General features: G+C 38.8%; 1 protein-coding gene across 2 annotated transcripts; it reads left to right on the plus strand.

Annotated features, from left to right (window-relative positions):
- The first annotated feature begins 285 nt into the window (after nt 1–285).
- Nucleotides 286–23617, plus strand: vps39 (VPS39 subunit of HOPS complex). Of its 2 annotated transcripts, none has more exons than XM_063498508.1 (24): nt 286–801; nt 1005–1070; nt 1186–1250; nt 1368–1410; nt 1560–1654; nt 2709–2807; nt 2916–3008; nt 3532–3715; nt 6039–6159; nt 6780–6900; nt 7155–7284; nt 7667–7809; nt 7943–8083; nt 9328–9469; nt 10906–10992; nt 11841–11914; nt 11993–12209; nt 13210–13338; nt 13455–13557; nt 14402–14447; nt 15181–15330; nt 19092–19226; nt 21117–21208; nt 21587–23617. In XM_063498508.1, the coding sequence occupies exons 1-24, from the start codon at nt 729–731 to the stop codon at nt 21666–21668; spliced, it is 2631 nt and encodes an 876-aa protein (XP_063354578.1). In that variant the 5' UTR covers nt 286–728; the 3' UTR covers nt 21669–23617. The 2 variants fall into 2 exon arrangements, with proteins under 2 accessions (XP_063354578.1, XP_063354579.1); XM_063498509.1 differs by having other exon boundaries at nt 7158–7284.
- Nucleotides 23618–24373: the final 756 nt, after the last annotated feature.

Genomic DNA, 24373 nt, shown 5'->3' on the forward strand with positions numbered 1-24373 from the left:
AAAGACATGTTTAAATATATATCACAATTACAATATTTAAACGTGTTCTTTTCTAGAATATTTTAGTTAAAAAAACAAGTAGGAGTGTCCTTTAAATCCTGAAAATTTAAAAAATACATAATATTTAAGTATTTGTGTCATAAATACTGATTGTTCTTTTCGTACGAAACCTCGCGAGAGTGCAAAATAACCGTTCAACTTACCGTTTAATGCAAGCCACTGCGCCTTTAATGCGTTCCTCGTGAGCTCACGTACTTCAGTCACGTGCCTGTCAAACCCCAGCAGCTCGCGCAGCCGTGTTCAAAACAACTAAGGAAGTAACAAGAAGCTACATGGCTAACGAAAACTAATTGCTGTGGATAATATAGCGTTTGTGGTTAAACGTTTTAGGTTAATTGCAGTTGCGCTGGTCGTTAACTTACAGTCTTCGCTCAGATTTCAGTTGCAGTGATAGGGAGCCGATAGTTGCTCACTTCTTAGCTAAAAGGCTAACGATCAGCTGTTGTTTTGGTCAGGGAGGAAGGTGGCTAACAAGCCAAACTGCATTGCATTACCTAATCAGTTCTCCGTATTGGCCATTCCAAAAAAGCAAAACTGAACTGTGTTAGTTTATGGCGACATGTAAAGCTGTACCCCCGGACAGACTTATCAGCGATTAGGCGTCCGCCCCGTGTGGGATTGATATATCAGAGGGGTGTGTGAGATTGAATTAGCAGCGTCGCTTCAAGATGCACGACGCATATGAGCCTGTACCTATTCTGGAAAAGCTTCCTCTTCAGATTGACTGCCTTGCGGCCTGGGGTGAGTTGTTGACACTTTGGTCCCACGGCTACTCTTTAATTTTGTGACACTGAAATAGTACCCCTGTTTATCGAACTGCAGTCTTAAGTTGTCAAGAAATCATGAGTTGTTTCACCACTGAACACAGGTAACATCTCAGACTTATGTGAAAACGTTATGTCTGAAATTAACTGACCGCATCTTTTGTACCGACTTCCTTACAGAGGACTGGCTGCTTGTAGGAACAAAACCAGGCCATCTCCTTCTGTACCGAATAAAGAAGGATGCAGGTAAGGAGACCAAAGGGGATGTTATCCATTTGGAGACCGGTTTACCTTTCTGTTGCACGCTTCAAATACCAATTTAAGTAATTCTGATGAACACATTTCTTTTTTTTTATCTTAGGAGGCAACCGGTTTGAGGTCACACTGGAAAAATCCAACAAGAACTTCTCAAAGAAGATTCAGCAGGTATCTGACTTTTTAAGTCACTTAACCACAAATTTAGATCTTAATTAAAATTGTTCACCTCTGTTTGTTGACCAGCTTATGTGTGTTTATCTCTTCAACTGTGTTTTTTTTCTCCAGCTTTATGTTGTCTCACAGTACAAAATTCTTGTCAGTCTCCTGGGTAAGTTTCTCTCAGCAATACATTTTTACAGAGTTAAAATGTCATGTAAAGTAAAAATTGGGGGAACCTTGGGCTTGTAAAGACTTCAAAGTAATATCAATTCTTCATTATCGTGACAACTAAACAAACCGATGTAAACATCCCCACAGAGAACAACATCCATGTCCATGACCTCCTGACCTTCCAGCAGATCACTGTGGTGTCCAAAGCCAAAGGAGCCACACTCTTTGCATGTGACTTGCAGGTCAGTAATAGACCCCTGTTTTCTGCAACTCAGCATGTGGTAAGAGAGGATAGATAAGACCTATCAGCTGTCAGTTATCTCCCAGTGGTGACTTGTGGTATTGCAATTAAAAAACCAAAAGTATTTTCCCTAGTATTTTTTGTGTGTGTGATGTCTTAACTATGTGTACAATAGAGCAGCAGTTTCCTAGGGAAATGTAGGGGGCTAAAGCAGGATAAAGACTTAGAAGCTAGTCTTGAACTTTTTTTGGTCTTGCAGTCAAACAAGTTTCTGTTGATGTGAGCTGGTGGTTTCTTTTAGTCCGGTATCCAGTTCTCCTTCTCGTAGTGGTATTGTTACTACAGTCATATTCTTGCACACATTGCTTCCCATTACAAATGAAAGCAAAAACAGTTTTCACCTGAACAGTTGTGTACACTGCGAGACATACAGCTGCAAGTTTGTGAACCATTTAAGACAAAAGTGAACTAAATTCTAAGTTTGGAGTTATTTGGGGCCGTGGCAATTTGAGTATAATGGCTTACAAGCAAAACCAAATCAAACTGAGCATGCGTAGGCCATTCATCTTACTTCTGACTGTTTTTAGTAGCCTTTCAAATGTGTTTTCATACAACTCACAAACTTTACAGAAGCAAACCGAGGACCTAGGTAATTATAATCCTCTGGATTTCATTGCCCTTCATCAGATGACATCAATACAGGAAGTAAATCTGAGGTTTACCATGGCACTGCTTACTAACATTTTCAATTTCTCTTTCAACACTTAACAATAGAAATAAAAAGCAATGTGATTGCTTAGTTCAACTCTGCGTCTGTCATCTGCTTTAAGACAACAGTGGGTGTCTTGAAAACAGTAAAGTATCATACATATGGAGGAGTGACATGAACACAGTTTGTATTTAATTGTGCTAAATATGTAAAAACCCTGAACATTTTCTTAGTTTTTTATACAGTAGCTGCAACATTTTGTCTTGTTTGTTCATCTGTGCTGGACATATATTTTGCCTCACATTTCCTCTCACGAATTGTATATTTTGTCTCCTTTTGTCCTCAGCAAACCAGCTCAGGGGAGGAACAGCTGAGAATGTGTGTTGCAGTGAAAAAGAAACTTCAGCTGTATTACTGGAAGGACAGAGAGTTTCATGAGCTGCAGGTAATGTATACTGGACATGTGACTCACTATAGTGTGATTCAAGTTTAACAGTATTTTCCAGCGCTTTGACACATTTAGCCATTTTAATGTTTTCGTTTCGTCTGTCAGGGGGACTTTGCTGCACCAGATATTCCAAAGTCAATGGCTTGGTGTGAAAACTCCATATGTGTTGGTTTCAAGAGAGACTATTACCTCATTCGGGTATGTGTTACAGAAAAGGGGTGCAAGCAGCTTCTTTACTTTTCAACTTACTTGTATGCGCTTATAACTTAAAATGATATTTCCAGCCATAATGTGTCTTTTTAAGTGTGGAAAAACTCATTGTCAAAAGAAAAGAAATATCCACAGAAACCTTTCTCATATTTCACATCTTCCCTGTTCATCTCTATGCCCGGTTTGCTGAGTAGAAGTTAGACTAATACCTGAAGGTGATGTTTTTATGCCACTTTCTAGAAGCAGACAGTTATATAATGAGTTCCTGTCTTCTTTTTTTGTCCTTGACTTTGTGTTTATTTTAAGACTTTTTCCTTTATGCTTCTCTCTGTTGTTTTATCAGCTACATCCAGAAAGTCTGTTAATAATATAGATGTCTCTCCCTAATAGTGTTTATTGTCTTTGTAAAGCACTTGATACCCGGCTCACAGATCATTTTAACACTGCTAGGATATTATTACTTTATTCTGAATCTCACAGACTCATTCAAACTGCATTTGCTGTCAACTAGATGGATGGCCGTGGCTCCATAAAAGAGCTCTTCCCCACTGGGAAACAATTAGAACCTCTGGTTGCCCCACTGGCAGATGGGAAGGTGGCTGTTGGGCAGGATGACCTAACTGTGGTGCTTAATGACGAGGGAGTGTGCACCCAGAAGTGTGCCCTGAACTGGACAGATATCCCTATAGCAATGGGTAAGAAAAAAACACAACAGCTCATACGCTGTCATTGTATTTTAAGCTTTATGTCTGATGTAATCAATCAGCTTGTGAAAAGAAAATATATTAAAAATTTGCTGTCATGTATCCAAGCATGTTAAAAGGGAAAGAAGGAGAGGAAAACCCACACACCACCTCAAGCCCAATCCAAGTCTTTATTTATCTATTTCTGACTCATAATGTCTTTGCTAGAGTGTATTTGTTCTTGATATCAATACAAACTGACAGGAAAGTTAAAAGGGCACAAAGCTATCTGCAAACAAGAGCCAAAAATCCTCCCTCAATTCTCTGTGTGGGTTCATCTTTTAGATATTATACAAAGGTGTTTTGCCAAAATGTGTAACCCTGGCAGTTGTTTTACCCAAGTGAAAAACAACTGTGTTCACCTTTTGTTTTTTTTTCCTCTTGGGCACTTTGATTTCACAGATTATATACAATAAAACCTCAGAAAAATCCAGCGATTTACTGAAACTAAACTCATGCATTTCAGTAACTGTTGTTTCCTTAAGTTTATGAATTCCTGAGGGAGAGCATCGATTGTTTTCTTTGAGGACATTGTTAATGTTAGCAATCAAATTTATAGAAAACAAACTCTCCTTCCAAAATCCAGAGCTTCACAGGCAAGAAAGGAAAACCTCAGCAGACCAAATAAAGAAACCACAGCACTAAACAGTTTATTTTCTCGAGGTGACATTTGGCTTTTTTGTTTTGCTCATAAATTCTACAAAACAGTTGGCTTTAAAAATATATATGGAATGAAAGATTATAGTTGGCGCTGGATCAGTTGACCCTGAAGCATCCATTAGTAATGCTGCTCTACACTGAAGCTTGTTCTCTCACCCCTTTTCACTCCCCAGGTGTTTATACACCACTGCTGCACGTCATTAGATTTTTGTCTTCTCGTTGCTACAGTCTGTGTTTTTTGTCTTGTATCCCTATCCTTTTTCTTTTATCCCCCCCCAGCCAGTCCGTTCCCTGAAGCTGGTACTGCTGGTAGGAGATTTCTTCCTGTTAAAGGGGAGTTTTTTCTTTCCGCTGTTACTGAGTCCCTATAGGGTCTTCTTTCTACTACTCTAGGGTCTCTACTTAATGCTGTAAAGTGATTCAGGTGACTATTGTTGCGATAGGTTCTATATAAAAACATTCTTTTAGAATTCTTTTAGCAAATGTGTGACCATAATCTGAGAATACTCTTTTTCCTAGTTGTTACATTTTAGGTAAGTCTTTCAGTTCTTGTCTTAATAACGGAGAGCTTAATTAATGAACTTGGTCATGGCAGCATCTGTGTGAAGTTTTCAGAATGTCCATATATTATTTTATGTAAATGAGCCTGGTAAAGAAATGTATGTAGCCTGTGGTTTTCTGTAATGATAATGATGATAATAATGATGATGATGTAATAGTAATAGTCTATTCTCTTGTTGCCACAGTGACTGGGTAGGTTTGTTCAGCAGTTTACAGATCAGTCAGACCTGTTGTCTAAATACTGCCATTGTTCTTATCCAGCTGCTGTCTGTCTTCTCTTGTCCCCATTCTTCCCTTCCTCCCTCGCTGTCTGAGCTGTGATGCTGTTTTCCACATGTCAGAACACAAAACTCAGTCTTAGATCAGCTTTTTTTATCCTGTGACTAAGACACCGTAGGTCTGAGGAACTTTGTGACAGAAGAGATGCAGATAAGCTTGTGCATTGTTTTGAAGGGCCTTTTTTTTCTGTGCTCACTGGCATGTGGAAAGAAACATTATGAAGGGGAAATGAAGCCTCCAAGCAGTGGTTTCATGCAGTTTGCAATTTCCTCATTTTGAAATAGTCATGATAGTGGTGTTGGCAAGCAGACATAGAGGCTGAGGGATGGTCAGTTTAGAATATTTCTAACAGTGTCCCCTAACTGCCCAACCGGAAGAGAAGGCCTGGGCTTTTTGCTGTGAAAGTCTTTCATCCCATATCTAACCACAGGCTTGACTTGATTGCAGTCTGGTTAGATTCCTTCCTGTATAGCCCTGAGGACCAGAAATCTCATCACAAATGTGGCCCCCTGCTTTCAGTATAGATATATTATAGATGTTGTGTGAAGGTCTTTTCACCTTTTGTCAGATTTGACCTCTATATGCCTTTAAACATCATGGCAACTATACTGTTAGCACTGCTTTCTTATTATGAGTTTACAGGTGTCGCCAGACACGATTTGGTCATACTACAAGCAAAATGCTATATGCTATATATAATGCTATCTTGCCAAAGATTGGTAACATTTTGGTTGATCTGAATATTTATTTATGTTCTTTTTTTTAATGTTTCCAGAGCACCAGCCTCCCTACATCATAGCAGTTCTTCCTCGGTATGTGGAGATACGGACCTTTGAGCCAAGGCTGCTGGTGCAGAGTGTGGAGCTGCAGAGACCACGCTTCATCACCTCAGCAGGGTGAGGCAGGCTGACCTCTGAAGTTTACTTTTGCGTGGAAGTCTGATCATTTACATCACGATGTGTTGCATTGTCACACCTTGGATTTATGTTTTTGCAGTGTAAAAATCTGGAGAATGGAGTGGAAACACTGAGTTGTACATTTCCATACAATCTTACACTAGCTAATTGCTATGTTGTGTTTTAACCTTTCAAATGTAGTGTCATCCACGCTTTTAAGCCTGACAGTTCTTCTGTTATGATGCATTTTATTTGGGTATACTAAACAACAAAGTCAACAAAATGTTTCATTATAAGGCAAAAGATCTTCTTGTGAAGAGGCTCTTTCTGGAAACAGAAACAGAAAATATTTACTGGTGCAGTATTGTGTAAAACACTGCAGTGGTATTTGGGCACTTTTGGTAGGTTTGATAATGAATGCTGGCCTTTCCTGATGCTTTCACACTGGCTGCCTTGTATAACATCATTTAACTAACATCCTCGCTTTCATCGGTTCTCCTGGTTTCCATTTCCCATGATAATGATGCCGATAATGGTGGTCCATCCTTTGAAAGAAAAACACTTTTGCTTCAGGCTTTTGTCTCTAATCTTGTTTTCTCCTCTTATCTTATCTTTTACAGGCCAAATATCGTGTATGTTGCCAGCAACCACTTTGTGTGGCGCCTGGTGCCCGTGTCAATAGCCACTCAGATCCGGCAGCTTCTACAGGACAAACAGTTTGAGCTTGCTCTTCAGCTGGCGGTGAGCAGCAAAACCACTCACATTACTATCAAAGCCCATTATTACATTCCTGAGGATTCAATTTGTGCTTTAGCTCGAAGCATGGGACATTAAAATCACTTATCTTGATTAGGAGCAGCAAGCCGAAACAGTAAAATGCTTTCAACTTTGGAGTTTATGGTTACCTTATTTAGCAATCTGGCTATCCAGAGACGTATCTGGGACTTTTTACTGTAGCGTGATGAATTCGTTGACTTTCTTTTTTTTCCTGCCAGAAGATGAAGGATGACTCGGATGGTGATAAGAAGCAGCAGATACATCACATCCAGAATTTATATGCCTTCAATCTGTTTTGCCAGAAGAGATTTGATGACTCGATGCAGGTGTTTGCCAAACTCGGCACAGGTAGGACTTCTGTCAATCCGCAGGGACACCTTTCCTTTTGTTTTCTGACAAACGGCTCAGCAATATGCGCCTATAGCTGAGACGTCTTGAAAATATTTTGTCCACTCAGATGAAGGCATCTGAATTTTCCCAGTATGTTCTTTTTTGCTCCTGTTGCTTACTGTGCATATTGATGGAAGAATTTTATACACATGATCACTGCATGTTATTACTTCACTTGTGCCTATATGAGAGTTTATTATCGTGTGATTCTTGCTCTAATGGGCTTTTAATTTCAGTTTTCACAACATTGTGATATAAACATGTTACTCAAAATGTAGTTTCCTTTAATCAATCTAGAAGAAGGTAAAAGTTTTAACAGTTATCCTCCTTTGCTCGGCAGATCCCACACACGTGATTGGACTTTATCCAGACTTGCTCCCAGGTGATTACCGGAAACAACTGCACTACCCCAACCCTCTGCCTGCTCTGTCTGGGGCAGAGCTGGAAAAGGCGCATCTGGCTCTTATTGATTACCTCACACAGGTAGGTGTGTGTTTGTGTGTCAGAGAAAAGTGGAAAATTTCATAGAAGATCGGTAAGATTTTTGCTTTAAGGAGGTTTGGTCACTTTTTCTTTTAAACAAACCCTGATTTTTATTTTTTTCCTGTCCTCACAGAAACGGAGCCACCTTGTGAAACAGCTGAATGACTCTGACCCTTCTACAACGTCTCCTCTCATGGAGGGCACGCCTACCATAAAGAGCCGCAAAAAACTCCTGCAGATCATCGATACCACCTTGCTGAAATGTTACCTTCACGTACGACGTATTTAATACTTTTAAGATAACCCTCTCGAGCAGTTTAGGTTTCACATAAATAAAAGCTCGCACACACAAAGCAGGGTCAAATATTGCATGAAGCTGGCCCCTCACGCCTCAGACCATAGTTTAAGTTTAAAGAACAGCTTGCTATTGTCAGCAAGCCTGCTCCGAATGTTTATACTTTGCGATACAAGTTATATCAGCTCTGACAAACTTGGCAGCTTTCACCATCCATTTACAGTAAAAGGAAGTGATCTCAAAAGTAAAATTTGTAACTGGTTTAGTCAGATAAGCAGACAAAACTCTTCAACAAGTGACAGGTGTATCATCTTCTTTATTAAGATGTTTTAAAAATGTAAACCTGAATGAAATTAATCAACAATCTTCCAGACACTCACTTATGTTTCACCATATAAACAACAGCAAACAGACTTTAAACATATGTTGTAAAGATGATGCATTAGACATGACCAGGGCTATGTAATGTCACAAAATGATGCAAACAAATACAGGCGTTCTTTCACAAGCACAATATAGCTGCACATCTGATGGAATACAACGCAGGCAAAGCATAATAAAACATAAAATCCGCTATTAGAAATCACAAACATGCTTACAGTACCAAAACTCATCATTGAATTCTTTTGAATATCAGCAACATAAAATACTCAGTGCTTTCCAGAAACTGACAAAGAATGATGGCTCTACTATGAATGACAATGACTGTGAGCGCATGTGATTCACTTCCTGTTTCTCACTTGTAGAAACTGGCAGCAACATTAGGCAACTTGATATGTAGCCATAGGGGTGTGTGTTAAACAGTTAATGGGCAGGTTTAAAGCAACTTAAGACAAACTGGATCACAGTTCAAAGCAGTGTTAGTTTGACTGTCATTGATGCGTGACAGCAGCAGCACTGTGGGTCCGGTGTTGATTGAGTGAAGTAGGTACCTGGGAAACCAAACAAAACTTTGAATTTATTATGCAAACTTAGTTTCAGTCCTCATCTATGGAGAAATGGTAACTTGTGTTGGAATGTGGGATAAGATGTATGTAAGCAAGTTTCTCTGCTTACTGCTTGGGCTTTGCATTAGCAGCTTAACTGTCTGAATTTGCCTTAAAGTCCTCTGCAGCTAGTTTAATATGAGTGCGCGTTTGGGATGCCGGGAATACGTGCCAGATTGCTTAAATAATAAATAGCAACAGAAACAGTGATCTGCTTTTTATCCTCACCTCATCCAGACAAACGTGGCCCTTGTGTCCCCCCTCCTTCGTCTGGAGAACAATCATTGCCACATCGAGGAGAGCGAGTATGTCCTGAAGAAGGCTCACAAGTACAGTGAGCTCATTATTCTCTATGAAAAGAAGGGCCTGCACCAGAAAGGTAATTGTCAAGCTGCTGACTTTTAAATCCTAAAATCTCATAAATTTTTCATGTTAGAGGGGCTTTGTATTATTAGGGTACTTGTTTATTATCTTCTTCTGATAATGATAAATGAGATTGCTGTATTCATTATTGATGTCAGGTAAAATATTTAAAACATTTTTCCTTTTCACACACTGTGAAAGTGACCAGTCTTACAAACAGAATATAAAGCATGGATCCTTTCTAGTGTATTTGCAGGGAGAGGTTTCTTTGGAATAACAACTTGAATTCCATTTGATTAAGTGTGATTTAGATCGTAATAATTCAAGTGAAATGGATAAGATTTATACACCTTCAGCTGTGTTTGACTCCTCTGGAAAACTGGCAGGTATCACGCTGTTGGGTTCAAGTGAGAGTTCAAAGTCAAGTCATTTCTCTCTCAAGCTTGTCGACTTGTTGGTTGACATTCTCTTTTTAAAACTGGGAATAAGAGAGGATGGGTTTTGGGTTTTTACCCCCCTTATTTTTCATATTTTTATAATCAAGAAACAAAGCTCGAACAATGGCTAGTTGTACACCAAACCTTAAGTGTTTGCCTTTAGCTGGTTGATGTCCATCTTTGAGAGAATTCAAATTACTGTCAGTGTTTAATACATGCAAGTTAATTTTCTTTTTGTCTCTTTTGACATGATGCGTATGCACTTGTTTAAAATATAAGTGACACTGTGAAATATCTTTTGAATTGATGAGCTGCAGAGAACAGATATGTCAATCAGCTGAATGATGACTGCCATCACAGTTAAAGTGATTTGTCAGTGTGGTTTATCTGTTGCAGACCTCAGCATAGCAACTGAATGCATAATAATAAAATGCAATGAGACATCTGTTTCCAGCTTTGGATGTTGTATTTGGAGTTCGCTATATAAGTGGCAGCTCATTTGATCACAGATCTGCTCTGCTTTTGTCAGCGGTCTTGTCATTACCTCCCAAACACAAAAGCCGTTGTGAGCGTAACCATTTCAGTATGTTTAAGTTATAAGTTCGTAGCTGTATTCTGGTGTGGTTGCACAGATTATCTCCGAGGAGGTTTCCTGCATGAGGTCAACTGGTCATCGTGAATCAGAGCTGCCTTAACGCTCTTTGTTTCTGCTGGTACTCTGTGGCTGTTCTCGCAGAGAGTGCGTCTGGTTTTAATTGGCCTGCTGCAGTTTGGGCTTGTGATGTCATGCTGCTGAAGTCTGCCTCTCTCTGCATCTGCCAATTCAAACCAGCTGTTCCAAAACACAGATTAACACTTTGCATATGCCTCGACCAATTTCTGTTGGTGGAGGACTTATGTAATGCAGAGCTGACCACATCTTGCTACTTTCGCTCAGGCAGACTTCACTTTTGTTCTAGTTCCTCTGTTATTCACCTCTCGTTACTTTTTCTCAAACCTGTTTACACTCTCGCAGCTCTGCAGGTGCTGCTCGACCAATCCACCAAGGCCAACTCTCCACTTAAGGGCCATGAGCGAACAGTGCAGTACCTCCAAAGACTGGGTAAGGATCAACAGCTGGCTCAAGCCTGTTAAATTTGTTGATGGGATTTTGGAAAATTCTCAGAGAAAACATTCATGTTGATTGATTATGGATGTTGGATATAACTGATCTGCAGTGATTTGCGTGTCTGAGATTAATTACATGGGAGCGTTTAAATAAATTCTATTATTTTTCTTATTTCCTTTGTTTTGCTATGAAACTTTACATCTATATACCGTTTGCTTACTGGGTGTTCAACAGCTAAAATTGCTGTAGTACTTTTTGAATTCCTATGAGGTGAATAAGGTAATGACTAGAATGAGTCTCGCGTAGTGATAGATTAATAATGAAATGATTCTTTCAGTAGTCTGTGTTTCGACTGTGCTTTAAGAATTTCATTTGGTGTTTGATTGTGTTTTTGTTTATTGTAAATGTTATTTTAAACTCAACAACAACCCTCTGAAACTGTGGACTCTTCCAGCTTCACTGGGACAGTTTCATTTGCTTCAATTAGCTGTGTTTAATTATTGGCATTTTTTTTTTAAAAGTCCAAAACAGTTTTATTTAGGTATTATTATTATTAGTAGTAGTAGTATTATTATTAGTATTATTATTATTTTCCGTTTGCAACAAAATTCTAAATGCAGGGCACAACAGTAAAACTCATTTGTTGTTTTGTGCAGTATTGAACTTGTTCAGTTGTATAAATGTATTCATGTTAGTGCATTGGAGTCCAGTCAAACAATATGTTAATTTTCTTATAATTAATCATTCCCTGAGGTCGGAAATGTTTACAGGCTGATTAAAACCTAATGATTTGAGTTGTAAGTTAAGCCCACTTAGCCATCTTAAGACCTCTGTGCACACAGGAGCAGAGAATCTGGGTATAATCTTTGAGTTTTCTCCCTGGGTGCTGAAGACCTGTCCTGAAGATGGCCTGAAGGTGGGTACAACATTTACATGCATTGCCGCTACTTTCTTTCTATTACCCAATGGAGTAAAAACCTGTCTTCCTGCTCAGATCTTTACAGAAGACCTGACAGAAGTGGAGTCTTTGCCCAGAGACAAGGTGCTGCAGTTTCTAAAGGATGGTTTTAAGGAGCTCGCCATCCCATATTTAGAGCACATCATTTACGTGTGGGAAGAGAAGGGTCCCGAGTTTCACAATGTGCTAATCCAGCTCTACCTGGGCAGGGTTCAAGTCCTCATGAAGGAGTACCTCAAGTTGCTGCCTAAAGGTATGAGCAAGAATAAACCTGAGTACACTGAGTGTCTGGGCATGAAAAAGTTTTACAGTTAGCCTTTTTTTTTCCCTGTTAGACTATGAAAATAAGTTACATTGTTGGGCACATATCATATTGATAAATTATTAATTAACATACACAATAACCTCCTTTTGCTGTGGAAAAATGTGGAGGAGTGTAATTGTAGCATCAGAGTAGCAGGGTGATGTGACCTTGGAGCTTTGAAGGCTTTCTAGCAAACCTGCCCTTTAAAAGTGAACTCGACTTCAAAAAGACTCTTTATTTTTTAATTGTATTTTAGAATTTTCATTTGATTTCATTACTGCACTGCATATGGATTCACTCTGGCTTTTCATGCAGAGAGTATTCTCTCACTGCTGTTGCAAATAAAGTCTGTGTCAGGACTGATTATCAGGTCCATCCATCTCTTACTCTTGAAACACCTTTTAATGCGCCTCCAAGCAGGAATGCTCGTTAATGTGCACTCCGTTTAAAAACAAAAACCAAACCCCCAAAAAACTTAAAAACAGCTAATGAAATAAGAAAAACCCAATCCTTGGGCCAGCTATTGCTGCATTTCATGATAAACTGGAATGCAAGCATACACAGCCCTCAATATTAAAGAGTTTCTCTAGGCTTATTGTGATCGTTGGGTACAAGGCTGGGAATATATGTGGTTAAATATATTTTTACTTTGGGCATATGATAAATCATCTTGATATTTACCTTTTCTGGAATTTAATAATTCAGTTATTTATTTATTTCATTAATATAGTTATAATTTGTCAAAGAACAGTAAGACAAACCCTCATATTACTTCTTCTACATCACAAGCGATCTAAAACCCCCAAAATGGCAATAATCACTGTAGACAAATATGAAGGAGCAACAGCCATTCTTAAAAATGGAAATAGCTTTTTTTTTTCTTTCTTTTTTTTCCACAGACTCACCAATTATCTGAACATCTCTGTAATAAAATGCTCTGTTATTGTAGGCGCTTCAGCTGTTCCTGCAGGGAAAGAGAATGGTGAACTGGGAGAGTTCAGGAACAAGCTGTTGACTTTCCTGGATATTTCTACATTCTATGAACCTGCCAGACTCATCAGTGACTTCCCCTTTGATGGTAGGATGTTGCTTACACTGAGATGACAGGTTTTATCTACCGTTTGCTTGGCAAATACAAATAAAGACGTGAGTTTAACTATGCCATGATCCTTGACTTTTGTTTCCATGTTTAAGGTTTGCTGGAGGAACGGGCTCTGCTTCTGGGTCGTATGGGTAAACATGAGCAAGCGCTCTTCATCTATGTACACATCTTGAAAGACACCCACATGGCTGAAGAGTGAGTATTCCTGCACAACTGAAAACTAACACCAATCAACAGCTAATATTACTGATGTTAAACTGTCAAAGTATTTCCTGACTCAGTCATGAACTTAGGTCATTTCCTGAAGTCATATTTACATGCATTTTGGATTCCATAGTGTAATTCAGTTTTGTTTATATAGCGCCTAATCTCAACAATAGTCACTGTGAGGCACTTTACATCACAAGGTAAAGACCCCACAATAAGACAGAGAAACCCCAATAATCAAATAACCCCCTGTGAGCAAGCACTTGGGGACAGTGGGAAGTAAAAACTCACTTTTAACGGGAAGAAACCTCTGACAGAACCAGGTTTAGGAAGGGGCGGGCATCTGCCACCACAAAGAACAAAAGGACATACTGTGGAAGAGAGTCAGATTATTAATAACTAATGATTACATGAAAGGTGGTGTCTAAACATATAGTGAGTGAAAAAGAAACCCTCACTGATCCAGCCCCAACTATATGCTTTATCATATAGTTAGGGCCCTGACTATGAGTAGTGGTTTACATATTTGGCCCAACAAGTGAAGGTTCTGGCCTGATCCTGAGAGGAGGCACAAACCCCTTCGGGGTTGCATGAGAAAGGGCATTCGGTGTTTAAAAACTTGCCAAATCAAATATGCGCCGCTGCCTGAAGGGTGACGCCTTGTGAATAAGGGAGCAGCTGAAAGTAGCTCTATATTTAACAGCATTTTCTGCAAGGCCAGTGTAATTACCTGCAGTGCTGTGTTTGTCCAATCAGTCAACATCATAGCACTAAAAAGAGCAATTTTATATCATCATGTATTTGCTAATGCTTTTCTGTGTGCTCTTTGCAGATACTGTCACGGACATTACAACAGTTCAATGGAAGGAAATAAAGATGTAAGTAGTTTTCAGTGTAATTCTAGGTTGTTGGGGGGTTTTTTTGGTGGTGGGGGGGGGTTACCTCTTTTGAGTTTGTTGTGTCCTCCTGGATTTTATTAAAATTGTTATGTTTATTTTTTATGACCACATATTTCAGTTTGTATGCTTTGCTGCCTTCTGATAAGCACATTTGTGCTCACAGAACATGCTATACAACTATAATGAATTATTTATGCTACAAGGAGCATTGCCAGCTTTACAAAAAACATTTTTTTTCCAATTTTCTTCCTCACTTAACTAGAAATGACAGCTGACATGACAGCATGTTGTTGGCCTGTTTGTCTGCCTGTTCTGTTCTCTTGAATGCCTCTTTAAATTTATGTATGTTTGGCAGAAATGTTCACTTGGACTTGAGGATGGAGTGCTTTAAGCGTTAGTAGTCAAACCTCATGAAACAGGTTTTTGGCCATAACTTAAGGTGCTAGTTTGTCATTTATGACACATTACACTAAAATGTATAACAGGATGAAATGAGCAAGCGCTGCCATTTATTTTCAAAAGGTCAAGGGTCAGTTTGACTGACATCATAATGTTAATAATTCAAGATTGCAACTGAGTGTCAGATTGGGAGCTCATGAGTATATTTTACATTAGGTCAGATACTGAATTGGTGTGGCTTATCGTTGGTGCTCTCTAGTGCAGTCAAAACTAGACTAAGCACATTAATAACAGCTGTATTTCTGCTCTGTAGGTTTATCTTTCTCTGCTGCGAATGTACCTGTCACCTCCTGACGTCCACTGCCTGGGGCCAGTTAAGATGGAGCTATCTGAGCCTCAGGCCAACCTCCAGGCAGCCCTGCAGGTCCTGGAGCTGCACCACAGCAAGCTCAACACCACCAAGGTACACAGTGATTGCATAAGCAGGGTATTTCTCACCAGAGTGACTCACTGCTGCCTAGTCTCTGGTAGCGATTCTGTTATTTCTTTGTATAGTATGAAATGTTTAACAGCATCAAGTCAGATCAGGCTCTGTTAGTGTCTAGCGAGGCCAGTCAGAGTATAGTGACGGTAATTGAGTTTGAATTTTATGAGTCCCCTGACATAAAATAACTCCACTTTGCTTAACAGTAACTCATAAACCCTCAAACATCTCACTCAATCAATTAAAGTATTTTCTAACTCAATCCAGGACAGAGTCGTCCTGTTTAGGCTGGATTAAAATTAGGTTTAAAAAAAAAAACAGCTTTAACAGTGACACGCACTCAGTGACTTACACAAAATTAATAATCTGACATTTATAAAAAAAAAAAGAAAAAAAAGAAAGAAAGCAGCCACTGAACAGAATGCAGATTCTTTAAAGATTTAGTTTGTTTATAGCACAAAATGAAAGCCGCTCGCACTGCTGGGGGTAATCAAGCTGCTGTCTTTTGACAGAAGGATTCAGCAAAGCAGAAAAACATGTCCAACAGAGTGCTGGTCTCCCCTGAGAGGCATCTGTGGTGAAGTTTCTAAAACTTACTTTGTGTAACTTGTTAAAAGACCTGCACCCAAAATCAAAATAGCAAGAAGTTAATTAAATAAAAGATGTTACACTGAAAAGTGGCTCGTAACCCATTTTGCTTGTCAAAATATCATTTCACAATCCCCCACTCAATCCCTCCAAATGCTGTGAAGAAAATATCTCTTGAAGACTACTTTATAAAGTCGTTTTTCTGTTTTTAACACCGCCGTAGTCGCCGTGTCAACTGATTTGGTTCATAAATTCTCATCCAGCCAAATTTTCATTGGTTTGACTGTTGATGGTGTAGAAGAGTGCTACATCAATAGCTGTATTCTTGAGTTAATCAGTTTTTTTGGCCAGAGGGGAAAAAGATTACCTGTTAAAGTTTCCACACCTTTAAATTCACCCACCCTAATTGATTATGTCAAATTGGGTGACACAATTAAGGTCATTATTGTTAAAAATAAAACTAAGGGTAATTTAGGTTTGGGTAACTGAAATGAAGGCATTAGAACGTCAAACTGTAAACTGAATACTAAAAACGCAACAAAAAAATAAATATATAGAGGAAATATCTTTGTCTAAAAGTCTTTGTCACCTCAGTCTAATCTTAATTTAGAAGACATAAGCTGGTGTGGGTAATGTATTCACCTTACATGTGAAAGATCCTTGTTTCAGTTCTAGGAGACACAAATCCAGCCTTGGGGGTTCACAAGCTAGTGTACTCATAGTTCCAGTTCCAAGCCTAGATAAATGCATCAGAAAGGGCATGAAGTGTAAAATCTGTGCCAAGTCATCCATCCGCTGTGGTGACCCCCCATGGGAAATAAAGGAACAGCCGAGAGTACCTACTTAATGTTGCAATAACTTTTATAAAACCTCTCAAATCTTGCAAAAAAATATCTTACATGACTATGAAGATGATACTATAGATATTTGAGTTGCGGTTCTTCTCATAGGGGTAATCATAGGGGTAGGGGCAGAACATACTTCCAAAGATCTTATGCTGGATACCCTTGAGCATCAGTGCAACCTTTTCTGTTTAACCAGACCTACAAGTGCACTGACTTGTGACTGCCCATGCCTGGGTTACTGGTAAGCTCTAGTATAGTTATTTCTGCTGTGAATAGCAATTTTTTTTAAAAGATTTGTACTTTAGTAAGACTGATAGTGGATTGATATGATTTCAGTCAAAACATTTTTTTGACTGCAGTTCTAGTTGTTTTTTTTCTGAACAATCCAGCTAACAGTTACACAAAAAACTCTTAATATCTTAGCACGAAGGAGAAGAGGCGTGGCTTTTCAAAGACCTCTTTGTCTCTGTTAAAGTTTAAACACATAAATCAAGAATGTTTGTCTGTTCTGGGTTATGTTCTTGTTGTAAAATGTGCTCCAACAGCCTCTGTTCTGTCTGTGACTTAATGAACATGTGACTCTTTGAGAAAGGCACTGCTGATTTCAGATCACAGATATGTTAAATTATCAGACTGTCAAGGGGAACACTGCGGGTTTATGAGCACGTTTGGGGTTTAGATCCCACAGACCAGAGCGCTTCATCCCATCTTTCTGTGCTGCACACCCTCATCGGCTTTACTGGCACCCTGCTTTCATTTCCCATGGATTTTCTCCCAGAGTCTGCCTTGCCGTGACAAGATGACAGAAAACTTTATGCAAAACATCTGATGTGTGTTGTTTTTTTTTTGTTTTTTTTATAATGTCACTTTTTCATTTTTTCACTCGCATGCTTGCTATTTAAAATAGGTTTCATTGTACTCCAACAAAATGAAAATGAACAGTTTTAGTGAATAAGAAATCAGCAAGATAAGTCTACTCAATGAATGAATGGTTCTATAGATACGGCCTTGGCGATGTGGCTCTTCCAGGAAATATTAAGGGTGGCACGAAGCATGCAGTTTTGGTTTTGATCCAATTTCTTGCTCAGCAGTTTGTTCAAGGGCAACAGTAGAGACTCACTGAGCAGGATCACATCAACACACGACTTAAACACTTTAAGTCTGGCTAACTTTTACTCAGAGCCTTCCACATCTTGGCAAGATGCTCCCCAAGCTTGACCAATTTGGCAGTTAATGCCTTAAATGATTTCAGTGTAACTACTGAGGTATTTCAAGCCTTCTACGCATTTGATGGTAGATCTGTCCTTGGTGAGTAGAATAAAGCAGTCGGCCGGTGCATTGATATTAGTTTGAGATTTCAAGGTGGACACTGGTTCCCTGGGCAGCACTTTTGACTTCATGTAGGAAATCATGTGCATCTTCAATCTTGGCTTCAGGAAAGCAGATGTCAATTGCAAAATTGAGGTCCAGAAGAACCACAGCCAGATGCTAGGAGCTTGGTCTTCCCCTCAGTGAGACATCAGTGCAGTTGACCACCTTACGATGCACAAGGCAGAAAGATCTATAGAAACACTTTAAACACAAAAAATGTAAGTGCTAGTGGCATAATTGAAGGGTAATTGATTAGCGTAAAGACTTTGCTGTATTTCAAAATGTGCATATTATTTAAGGTTATTGCACAGTCTGTTATTGCACGTCTCTGTTTAATAAAAAAAAATACAGTTGAATCTAAATCCAGCTCTGTTTTTCAGAAGAAAATGCTCGCTCTGTGCTCTGTGCTCTATGCTAGCTGTTTGGGTTTAACAAGGCAATTTGTACTAATTTTATTACATTAAATGAAGCAGGAGGACAGTAGAAAAACTAGAGCTTGATTGTGTTTAGTTTTTCTAAACGGTCACATAAAAGCACGCAGGAGATGTAATTTAGTTGTTGTGAAGGAGGGTAAGATGCAGTTAGAAGTTTGGAGGATATCATGTAACACAAAGTGGGACAGCAAATTAGTTTTTCCAAGAGAGGTGATTTGATTTGCCGTTATGACTTTGAAATGATGAACAAGTATGTAATAAAAAGTCTAATGGATTTGAAAATGACTATTACACGTCACTATCATTGCTGCTTTTGAAATTTGTTGCCCCACAACATGAAAATTACCAGCACTGCTGTTTATAAAAAATATACTTTTAAAGTCTGTGTTTGCCATTTAGTAATCCACAGAGGTCCCTTATGCCTTTGAAACCTTTTTAAATAGCAAGGTGTGGTCAGTAGTGTTTACCAAGCTGGTGTTTTGTTTTTCTTTTCTTTACTCAGGCCATCAATTTGCTCCCAGCAAACACTCAGATCCGTGAGATCCGGGTTTTCCTGGAGAGCGTCCTGGAGGAGAAGGCTCAGAGGAAGCGCTGCAACCAGGTGCTGAAAAGTCTGCTGCAAGCTGAATTCCTCAGGGTGAGTCCTGGAGAGCGGGTTCACATAATGACTTCTGAATTTTAATACTTGATATATGCTAGCAAGGAATTTAGGCCTCTGCCCTCTTCCTTAAAAGATTTTTTACTTTAGGCTGACATCTGAGAAAGAGTCCAGACATGTTCAACAACGCCTGAGCGAAGCAGAGGTGTGCATGTCTGAGAGTTTTTCAGTCCTCATGTTGAAGGATAGACAGCTGATGTTTTAGAGGGGTGCAGTTTCAATTGGGAGAAAATATTTTAAATATGAAATTTATTAGCACTGTTATGAGAAACAGATGTTTGTTTTCCTTCAATGGCCTATTAAGAATTATTAAGAAATAAAAAAGTTACCGGTACACCACCAGGCCAGTGACACAAACAGGAATGTTCAGTGAGCTTACTGCACCTGAAATGAAGTAAGCACTGCTCAGAGGAAGCCCCCCCCCACCTCCACTAAAACTGAAAGTTAATATTTTGACCTGGTACAGTGCTCCTGCATTACCCCCATCTTTAATTAGATTGTTTTCCTACTTTTTTTGTTCCCAGATCTCTCAGAATATTTAGAAATTAGTTAAAGAATTTTTTTTATAAATTGTAATATCAATAACACGGTGGACAGTCAAAGTTTGCAACAGTTAATGGCTAAAAGGACATTTTTCTAACTTCTCAAATGTATTTTCCAGTTTGATTTTTCTCGTTAACTCTTACGTCATTCTCCATTTCTTAGAGTAGTTATAATATTGCATTTCCTTTTATTGCTTTTATTGTGTTTGCTGTGCTTTATTAGAAAATCACCTTATGAAAGTAGGATTCATTTCAGTAGCAGTAGACTGGCCATGGGTTTTATGTCTGTAGTTAACTAAATGAGCCACATTTGCATAACATTTATCTTCTGTCGGTGGCCAGTTTTTAAAAAGACACCGCAAAGTTAAATAAGGAAAAAAATTTTTTTTTTAAAAATTGTTTCCTTTTAATCAGAGTCAAACTAGAACTATGATGTTGTCAGATCTCTGCAAATCAAAAAGAATTACTTTTAGAATTACTATTATTATAACCAACAGTAGTTTTGCTTGATTAGCAGACCCAAACAGCTTGTTTCCACATTAAACTTAACAAATTAATTTAAAACCATATCTGTGCGCTTTCTCTCAGTGGCAGGGCAGATGGTCCCATTAGCAGTGAAACAATACCTGCTACAAAAGATGAGCTTAAAGGGTCACAGCTGACATCAGTTTGCAAGCTAATTAGCTTCACATTAAACAGCTTGCACACATATGTCCAGATGTCAATTTAGTGCCCCTAAATGCTGGCCTGGTTCAACCGTTCAATATTGCTGTAGTAATGGAAACTGTGGGCAGTGAGTGCAAATGCAATGCAACATATTTGTTTACTTTTCCTAATGTATATATTTCTTTAAGACATTTTTATCTCCTTGCGATACAAAAAAAAGTACTAGGATGATTGCGTGAGTAATTAAACTGATATCTCAAATGAACAGCATAAATCTTTGTGCTACATATATATTTTTTAATATTTACATTTCATATGCTCGTCTGTCATCTCCAGAGCTATTTGAGAATTAATCATGAGATCCACATCTGACAGGTTGAGCTGAAGTTGTCTCCAATCCAGAGTGTTAAATAAACAGGAGCTGTAGAAACACTGACAGAAATTGTCACTTCAAATCATGTCCACAATTTGATTTCTTGTGCATTATTTCTTCAAAGCAGGAGAGTCCACACTCCTCCATCCATCACGCTATATATTTTAATATTTGCGATGAAATGGTGGACGACAGAGCGTTCGAGATGGAGGTTTTGTACCCTTATAATCAAGTGACTGTGCTGCAGAAAGCCGATTTAATGTCTGTGTTCCTGTCATTTGATTTCAGGTGCAAGAGGAGCGGATTTTCCACCAGCAGGTTAAATGCGTTATTACAGAAGAGAAGATCTGCAGAGTCTGCAAGAAGAAAATAGGAAATAGGTAGGAGTGTCCTGTTCAGATTTAGCATGCTGTTGTTTTATATTTACTTAGTTTTCAAATTTTATCTTTGTTTCATTGATTTTGAGTTTTCTTCTCCATTCTTTTGCTGAAAAGTTGAGTATATGACAAATATTTGAATCTTAAAACTGAAAAGTGGGATGATTTGTTTGCTCTAAGACACATTAACTCTCACTGATGTGGGGTTATGTATTGTTATATGCACGCTTATTAATTTAGTTGTATTTTCTTATGAGACTTAAGCTGCTGTTAATACCACATACACATAGTTTACTCCTTCAGCTTTCATTTAATGCTTGTTTATGTGCTTGTAACAATCAGTAGTAAAGCATTCACACATCTGTTTATTTTCTCTTTCAGTGCATTTGCCAGGTATCCCAATGGCGTGGTGGTGCATTACTTCTGCTGCAAAGACCGCAACATTTGCCCCGCTGAACAGTAACATCTCCTCAGTAGAAATAATAAATTGCCCTCTTTTCTTCGACTCCTTGGACATCTGTGAACTAGAAATACACGTGGTAGTTGGAAGTGCTTAGAATGGGACGCTTTTGTCCAAAGCACGTCAGAGGATTTTGCTTGCAGATTCTTTTTAACCTGAGTTGACCTCCCGTTGCCATGCTCAAACCACAGAGCAGAACGGGAGCCGAAGACGACTTTCTCTCTCTGTGCATGAAGTAGCAGTAGGAATGCCCAGGGTCGTTCAACAGGCGGGGAGAGAGAGGGAGCGAGGTAGACGTTGACATTTGAAAAGCATGTGTCGCTGTAACGCTAGAAGGGATTCACGGCTCTACGGTACACATTCCCTCTGAGGAAAACGGACACTATTGACAACTGTAACAACAGAAGTTGTGCATGCACTCACCAGGAGATGATTACAAGCCTGGTTTACACAGTCTCCCTTCCCTCCTGTTGCGCTGCGTCGGCCTCAAACACTGCTTCATATGCCATATAGACTCTGCAGGAGTACTGGTGAATGCCTTCTGCGACTTTGAAGATTGTCTCTCATGACTTGTCATTGCAAGTGATGGTACTTACTAAAACAGCTTTACAGCACATTTGTGGTTTTTGTGTTTTATTTAATCATCTGTTGCAGCTAACATATTTTCCTTGTTTGTTTTTTACAGTTTAAATATTATCGCTCTAAATTCACTCTCCACTGTTTTAATGTCTCGTTTGTCGTCGGTGTCTTCTTTGTCGTGGGATAACTTTTTTTTAATTTAAACTTTGTAATGCTTGAGGAGCATTCGCCCAGTTTCTCTCCTGGTTTGCTTCACCTATGAGCCACCGCATTGAAGCCACCTGCCTTATACGGTCTAGGCCTCCCTCGTGCCGCTGTGACCCATCAGGGCTTGATTGCAGTGCGTCCTGTGGGTTACAGGGCGCAGCCCCCATGGATCTTCCTGCTCAATCTGACTGGGATCTTTGGGAATTTGGGAGCTAGGTCTATGCCATGTGCTCTTGCAAAGTTGTTTTTTTCCTGAAGAGGGAAACTGTTTCTGTCAGGGTGTGCTGTTGCCATGGAAGATAATCAATAACATGTGATGTGTAGCTTTGATGTTGTGGTTTATTTAGTTGGTTCAGTGACATAAATTTCTCTCCAACTATGTTAATAATATTTTTTTTCGAAAGAAACTTTCCAAAACAGTTTTTGTTTGTTTTTTTTCCTTTGTCATACATGAAATTTAATATATTTGGGTTTATTAAAGGCTTTCTTTGCTGCTTTGAAGACTAATGGAATAACTGATGTAAATATTATTGATTTATGCCCTTTGCTGTGACCATGAGTCTCAGCTTAGCCACTGTAACCTTTTCTTTTACTTATAGGGCTGTTGCCTGGTTTGCTCTGAGACAGATTAAAAGTGTTGTAACTTTGTCCTGTTTGTTCATGTTAACTCGGATCTTTGCTTTTTCATTGCAATAGTATGTTCAAATGACATATTACTGTTCACCTGGGAGGTATTTAACGAAAGCAAGGCTCCCCCAGTTTATTATGAATAAAGTTAAAGCATTGAATGTATGTTTTGTTTTGGGATTTTCTTTTCTTGGTCCATGTTGTCAGTGACACTGTTGTTTGGATATCTGGATGACTGGAAGAAAAAATTGGATCTTTCTTGTAATTTGTAGCATTTTCTACATCCCTTCTTCCTTGAAATATCTCCTCTTCTGCTTTTAGAGATTTGCACACATTCTCTGCTAAGACTGTTTCACATTTTTGTTTTTTAAGTATTGTTTTGTGGAAATATTTGTACCACCGAGTGTATACTGTATAAAGACTAAGAGGGTAGATGACATATTTCTCATTGAAGTTATTTGTTCCTGAAAAGCAACCCAGCAGGTTGGTGCAGTCTGTCTGTTTGGCTATAATCTGTAATAAACATGCATTTCCACTCATGTTTGTGCCTGTGTGACAGCAACTCTCAACACCGACACTGCACATATTCATTATGCAGGTGATGAATCTTTTTAGTGCTTGGATTTAGTTGATGCAGGAAGCCAAAACAGTATTGTCACTGTGGAAAATGTCATCAGACTCTTAAGTATAAATTATGTGGAGATGTGTGGGCTACAGCTACCGATAACTTGCCAGCAAAAATGGGTTTATGATTGAATTTTTTTACTTTTTATGTTTAACATCTACATTTTTACTCTGCATAATTCAGAATTCTTGTGGCTAACACCACTACTGAATAAACTGATTTACCCGGCAGATTATTAGCTACAGCTGTTCAAATGTTTATTTGTTTTTAAACGCAAATCAGTCAGCAGTCAGGCAGCAACTCAGTGCATTTAGACATGCATTACTGATAAGGATAACCTGCTGAAATTCAAATTTTAATTGGCAGTTATTGTCAGACAAGCTGGTTTAAATATTTTTAGAAACTTCCTGTCTAATGGGATTTTTCCACACAGTCACTTTTAGGGTTCACAGAGAATGGTCTGAAAAATATTCAGTGAACTGCAGTTTTCTGAGTGAAAATCAGAGGTCAGAGGAGACTGCTTTGAGATTAAAGGAAGGCAACAGTAACTCAAATATCCACTTGTTACAACCAAGGTATGCAGAAGAGCATCTCTGAATCTACAATATGAATAAACCAGATTGGCTACGGCACCAGAAGACCATACCAGGTCCTACACTTGTCACCTATG

Source organism: Pelmatolapia mariae, linkage group LG16_19, assembly GCF_036321145.2.
Source record: "Pelmatolapia mariae isolate MD_Pm_ZW linkage group LG16_19, Pm_UMD_F_2, whole genome shotgun sequence".
Taxonomy (NCBI): Eukaryota; Metazoa; Chordata; class Actinopteri; order Cichliformes; family Cichlidae; genus Pelmatolapia; species Pelmatolapia mariae.

Bases quoted from the DNA above. Each gene is read 5' to 3' on its own strand.
- vps39 (XM_063498508.1), top strand. From the start codon at position 729: ATGCACGACGCATATGAGCCTGTACCTATTCTGGAAAAGCTTCCTCTT. The intron at 1,251-1,367 runs GTATCTGACTTT...TTTTTTCTCCAG, and splicing joins TCTCAAAGAAGATTCAGCAG to CTTTATGTTGTCTCACAGTA. The intron at 21,209-21,586 runs GTAGGAGTGTCC...TTTCTCTTTCAG, and splicing joins AAGAAGAAAATAGGAAATAG to TGCATTTGCCAGGTATCCCA.